The 6000-nt window shown below is 36.7% G+C and overlaps 2 protein-coding genes across 3 annotated transcripts in view; both read left to right on the top strand.

Annotated features, from left to right (window-relative positions):
• The window catches only part of LOC111458649 (1,4-dihydroxy-2-naphthoyl-CoA synthase, peroxisomal), a 2601-nt gene extending 1707 nt beyond the window's left edge, over positions 1–894 (top strand). Inside the window, exons 5-9 of the mRNA XM_023101409.1 lie at positions 58–156; positions 239–286; positions 364–459; positions 557–679; positions 770–894. Of these exons, the coding sequence (XP_022957177.1) occupies positions 58–156; positions 239–286; positions 364–459; positions 557–679; positions 770–886 (483 nt within the window). The 3' untranslated portion in view covers positions 887–894. The remainder of the gene's footprint in view (positions 1–57; positions 157–238; positions 287–363; positions 460–556; positions 680–769) is intronic.
• A 1598-nt stretch (positions 895–2492) lies between these two features.
• On the top strand, positions 2493–5490 carry LOC111458650 (ADP-ribosylation factor 2). Of its 2 annotated transcripts, none has more exons than XM_023101410.1 (7): positions 2493–2598; positions 3146–3300; positions 4005–4075; positions 4235–4354; positions 4664–4782; positions 4876–4957; positions 5194–5490. In XM_023101410.1, the coding sequence occupies exons 2-7, from the start codon at positions 3153–3155 to the stop codon at positions 5197–5199; spliced, it is 546 nt and encodes a 181-aa protein (XP_022957178.1). In that variant the 5' UTR covers positions 2493–2598; positions 3146–3152; the 3' UTR covers positions 5200–5490. The 2 variants fall into 2 exon arrangements, with proteins under 2 accessions (XP_022957178.1, XP_022957179.1); XM_023101411.1 differs by having other exon boundaries at positions 2534–2598; positions 3152–3300.
• Positions 5491–6000: the final 510 nt, after the last annotated feature.

Genomic DNA, 6000 nt, shown 5'->3' with positions numbered 1-6000 from the left:
TTTTTTTTTTTTTTTTTTTTTAATTTAGCAATTTAATTTTGAATGTATTATTATTAGGTGGCAGGTTATGCTGTTGGAGGAGGACATATTTTGCATATGGTTTGTGATTTAACGATTGCTGCAGACAATGCAATATTTGGTCAAACAGGTCCTAAGGTAATTTCAATTAAAAAAATTTCTGAATTGCAGCCATTGCTTCCTTCCTCTGTGCTTCAATTTGAACTGTTCTTCCCTTTAGGTGGGGAGCTTCGATGCTGGCTATGGAAGCTCCATTATGTCCCGTTTGGTTAGCAAAATTTCTGGGTTTGCCCTTTCAGTTTCGATACTCTGTTTCGCCTTTTTCTGATTTCTTGGATTGATCAGGTTGGCCCCAAAAAGGCACGAGAAATGTGGTTTCTCACCAGATTCTACTCGGCTTCTGAAGCAGATAAAATGGGTCTCGTCAACACCGTAGTTCCGGTGAGCTCATCCGCCGCCGCCGCCCAAATCCTTCATTCAATTCTGAATTTGGTGTAAAACTGGTTAAACTCCTAGCTCTGTTTTTTTCCTTCTTCAGGTGGATAAGCTCGAGCAAGAAACAATCAAATGGTGCAGAGAGATTCTAAGGAACAGTCCGACGGCAATCCGGGTGTTAAAATCGGCTCTCAACGCCGTTGACGACGGACATGCCGGACTTCAGGTACCGTGCTTTGAAACTCCCAATTTTCTTCAATCATTTTCCGCCGGCCGGCTGAATGACTGATTCACTGTTCTCTGATCCGTCGTGCAGGCGCTCGCCGGCGACGCCACGCTCATCTTTTATGGTACAGAAGAGAGTAACGAAGGAAGATCGGCGTATATGGAACGCCGGCCACCAGATTTCTCTAAATTCCCAAGAAAACCTTGATCTCAAAATTCAAATGCCAACGAATTTCGCTCGCAGCTCGGATGTACCATTTAATTTAAATAATAATGAACACACTCTCCACAATTGTATGATATTGTCTACTTTGAGCATAAGCTCTCCTGGCTTTGCTTTGGGCTTCCCAAAAGGCCTCATACTAATGAAGTTAGTATTCCTCACTTATAAACCCGCTCCTCAAACTAAATTAGCCTCTCCCTAAATTAACCGATGTGGGATTTCCATCATCCAACACCTCCCCTCGAACAAAGTGCGCCTCCCCTTAATCGAGGCTCGACTCCTTTGGAGTCTTAGTCATTTTTTACTACCTTCGAGGAGGGGCTTGGCTCCGATACCAAGTTAGACGAACACGACTCTCTACAATTGTATGATATTGTCCACTTTGAGTATAAGCTCTCATGGCTTTGCTTTGGGCTTCCCCAAAAGGCCTCGTACCAATGGAGTTAGTATTCCTCACTTATAAACCCATGATCATTCCCTAAATTAGCCGATGTGGGATTTCCATCATCCAACACAAGGTACCATAACATTTAATTTAAATTATTATTATTATTTTATTTCAACCATTTCGGAAGTGGAGGATTATTCATTGGTCAATACAAATACATTTTTTTTAATATAATGCAAAAAATTAAAAATATGTGTAATTGATTTGAATCTCTAAAATGCTTGTGATTCGATCCGCTCATCCAGTTCTAAATTTAAAAAATGTGTCATTTTTAATTTAATAAATTATTATTATTATTATTATTATTTGTGTATAAATCAAATTTTTGTAAGAAATTAATTTTATGCAATTTGGAAAAAGAAATTAATAAATAACGAGCTCGAATTCACTGTATACGTTTAATAAAATTTTATTTAAGATAAATTGTTTTTATTAAGTGATTAATCTCGGTAATTGGATTGAATGGGTTGAGATTCTTTTACCATTTAAAGAAGATTACTGAGTTGGTAATTCCTGTTTTTACGATATAGTTTTGCCTAATTTGAGATTTTGGATTAAAAAGAGTAATTTAATTTTAAGTATGTTTAAAAGGAAAGATTTTAACGTCACAATAAAATCCCATTTAAATTTACTGATAAAATAATGTAAAAAATCCATGACCTAAATATTTATTTATTTTTTAAATTAAAATTTTGAATTTTCACAACCTAAAATAATGATAAAACATTGGATTAATTCAAACCAATCAAATCAATTTTCTTCCATCATTTTTAAGAATAATTTTTTTTTTTATCTTTTATTTTTTGGAATTTGACTTTATTATATATTTTTTAGAAATAGAAATAAAATTACCCGTTAGGTTATGTTCCTTTTAAGTTTGAACGTCTGCTTTCAATTTCCAGACTTCAAATTTGAATCACCGACGACCGCAGGGCAATAACATTCAATTCAACGAAACTTGTATCAACACGTGGCGACCGTTTATTGGATTAAAATTCAACGCGCTAAATAATATTAATTTCCTATTGTGTGTGAAAAGTCGAATGACGCCAATCTGTGAATTCAAAGATCAATGACGTGTTCGATGTTTATTGGAAATTAGTTGACTCTCCTACGGTACATCAAAAGGGTAGTTTCGTACTTCAACCTGCCCTCGCCTTGGTTTATATACAGGGCCCGGGTTGGAATTTCATCTTCCCACCGTTTCTTTTTTCTGTCTGTCGCAGATTCTCGGTGGTGCTCGTTGAAGGTAATTTCTTGTTTCCGAATTTCGTTCTCCTTTTCTGTCCCTCTGTGATTTTGTAGTCTTTCTGATATTGTGGTTCTTGATTTTCTGATGTCCGTTGTTTCTTTTCAATTTATAACACATAATACTTTGTTTTCTAATACGAATTAGGCGCCTCTTCTGATTAGTACCGTCATTTATTGTTCCGATCTGCTTCTTTGTCGATTTTTTGTGGTTTAATTTTTTGTTGGATGCTTGAATTTCTTGGATGAGTTTCATATGAGGTCACTTTCCTGGTCTCAAACCGATCTGAAGTTGCGATGTGATCTACCTTCAGATCCCTTCGAGTGAGCGTGAGGGATGTGATTTTATGGAATTGACGATTCTCAGCTGCTTCCTTTTTACGTTCCATTTTATTGTATGGTACTTCGAATTGTCTAGATTTCTATATATATAATTTGTTGATTTTCATTTCCGGCATCGCTATTTTCTCCCGATCTTTGTCGCCATGGTTATCGATTCATCTGATATATTCTGATGGCGTTGGAATCACGTTGGGATTTTTTGGCAGAGACAGAATGGGGCTTACGTTCACAAAGCTTTTCAGTCGGCTTTTTGCCAAGAAGGAAATGCGAATTCTGATGGTTGGTCTTGATGCGGCTGGTAAGACGACTATCCTCTACAAGCTCAAGCTTGGCGAGATCGTGACAACAATCCCTACCATCGGTGAGTTTTCTCTTCCATTTCCTTTCTAGATATAAGCGGAGTTATTTCATGATCTATCTTCGATCTATGTGCCTGTGTGTGTGTGTGTATATAGATTGATTCGTTTATAATATGTTATTTGAGAAAGTAAGCTCACGACATCTCTCATCTCTGCATTTTATAAGATTTATTACTAGGAGTACACCATGACAATACTCCTCCATGCTGGGCTCGCAATATTCTTCTGCTCATTTATCTACTACACTCGTTTGTCAGCCATTTTAAATATTGAACTTGTACTATTTTTTCATCTGGATATATGTTTACATAAAACAAATATATAGTCAATGCTGAAATAAAGTGTCAATCACTAGATTATCACCTTGGTCAAAGGAGGAAGGAATATTTAGATCTCTCATCACTGCAGTTCATATTCATATAGTATTTGACTATACCATGTTTTTGTGCATTTTTCATGTTGGTTTCACAATTTCCTTCTGCTTTAACATTTGGATGTTTGTTAACTCTATGATTTGAAATATTAAACCGCCTACATCTTATCCAGTTGATTATCGATACGTAGAAAGAAAACAGTACAAAGAAAGTTTGCTTGAAGAAGTCAACTAGCTGATTGTCACCTTGACTGAAATTTCTCTTGGCATAATCTATTTTTTAGCACTTGCTTTGCCGAAGATCATAATTTAGCCTATGTCCTTTACTTGCAGGGTTTAATGTTGAGACTGTCGAATACAAAAACATCAGCTTCACTGTCTGGGATGTCGGGGGTCAAGACAAGGTTTGAACTTCTGCTGTCTTGATTTCTCTCCAGTCTGAGTTGGCATTGTGTTCATTAAAATCTTACCTTGCTAGAATGCAGTTCATTTGTTCCTTATTTCTAAATGTGTCATTTATATACTGTCTCATTAAATTGTGTTCATAAATGGTTGTCCAACAGATTCGCCCCTTGTGGAGGCACTACTTCCAGAATACGCAGGGTCTCATATTTGTTGTTGATAGCAATGACAGAGATCGAGTTGTTGAGGCCAGGGATGAATTGCATAGGATGTTGAATGAGGTATTACATACTAACTTAACTATCTAGTTTGAGCTTCTGTTTGAAGTCACCCGTAAAGCCTGCTATATCACTTTTGGGAGTACTGTTCTAATAGTTCACGATTTACCGTTTTCCTTTTTCTAAATTATTCACCATCTCATAATCTATCCAAGTTTTAAGCATTTATGATGTCCTTATTATCTAGTCAGACGTAAATGCTTGTCTTTTTGTTATAGACCTGTTACTAGTAGTGTACCCCTTTCCCCCTTGTGTTTCAGTTTATGTAGACACATGACCATCAGATTCTAATGATATCTCATTTGATCCTAGGATGAGCTGCGAGATGCAGTTCTGCTTGTGTTTGCTAACAAACAAGATCTTCCGAATGCAATGAATGCTGCTGAGATCACTGACAAGCTTGGTCTCCACTCGCTCCGTCAGCGTCACTGGTAGGCTTGCCATCTTATTCTGAATATAAAATTTTCCTTCTCGTAACTTGGCTTTCTCAGATGTGAACTTCTTCATGGATGTCTGTCTTTCAGGTACATCCAGAGCACTTGTGCCACCTCTGGAGAGGGGCTTTATGAGGGGTTGGATTGGCTCTCCAACAACATTGCTAACAAGGTAAATAATAACATATTTCTCTTATTTACCAATTGGTTTTGGAACCCGAAAAGCTTTATATCAACGGTGCATCATCTTGTTTTTAACCAACCCTTCCTCCTCCTTATCCCACCCTTACATATGGGGGCGGGGGGGAATGAGGAAAGCATTACATTTTCTTTCACTCTATTACTATTTACTGAAATCCCGTTGAACAGTGACTTACATCTCTGTGCATACGCTCCTATTGTGTGCAGGCATGAGCGTATCGATGAGACTCACAGTTCTGGATGCAGGGTGAATATTATCTAATTTTTTTCATGGGGCACCTTACAAAGAGGTTATGGTTTTTCTGTTTACGGGAGCTTTTTTAGCAAACTATTTGTCATTATACTGTAATATCAGAATGGTTAGCCTTGGTTATTGTGTTTGGGGCTCTTTTTTGGGGCTTTACTTGCTTGTTATTTTCATTCGATTTCTAGCTGAAACTAGTTGATGTATCATTCCATGTTGGATTTGTCTCATAACCAATTCTTTTGTTGCTTCCGTTTCAATTTCATTGCATGAATAGTAAGAAATAATAATGCCGCATAATTTAGTGTCAAGATTAGCTTTTCTTTGTAGCTTTGGTTACATCCCGTTAACGATGAATCTAAGCATCGATATAGGATGTTGTTCACATATTTCCCTTTAGAGGCTGAAACCGATATCAAAGATCAATTTATAGTCGATAGTCTTACATTAATTCTGGATGGTAAAATCTTTCACTCGTCAAGGGATTAGTATTGCTTAATGATCCTTTATTCCTGTTTGGAGTAATTTTGATGAGCCAAGTTCTATTATATCCACAGTGAGAAGGTTATATCTTCTTTGGGGAATTGGATAACAATCCACCAAATATCTCTTCCTTTTGGTTTCTTTTCTTTGGGGAAAAAGAAGGTTAAGACAAATAAAGTACAAGTTATACTTGTATATATTGATCTTCAATTTTGAGGATTTTTGAAGGGTGTTTGTTTTTAAGCATGATGGACTCCCTCTTGTCTCCTCTTCAACCCATCATTTAT

This window comes from Cucurbita moschata, unplaced genomic scaffold (assembly GCF_002738365.1).
Source record: "Cucurbita moschata cultivar Rifu unplaced genomic scaffold, Cmos_1.0 Cmo_Scf00021, whole genome shotgun sequence".
Classification (NCBI taxonomy): domain Eukaryota; kingdom Viridiplantae; phylum Streptophyta; class Magnoliopsida; order Cucurbitales; family Cucurbitaceae; genus Cucurbita; species Cucurbita moschata.
The sequence above is the reverse complement of the archived record's forward strand: the minus strand, read 5'-3'. Positions and strand labels throughout refer to the sequence as shown.

Bases quoted from the DNA above. Each gene is read 5' to 3' on its own strand.
- LOC111458650 (XM_023101410.1), top strand. From the start codon at position 3,153: ATGGGGCTTACGTTCACAAAGCTTTTCAGTCGGCTTTTTGCCAAGAAG. The intron at 4,076-4,234 runs GTTTGAACTTCT...GTTGTCCAACAG, and splicing joins ATGTCGGGGGTCAAGACAAG to ATTCGCCCCTTGTGGAGGCA. The intron at 4,355-4,663 runs GTATTACATACT...ATTTGATCCTAG, and splicing joins TGCATAGGATGTTGAATGAG to GATGAGCTGCGAGATGCAGT.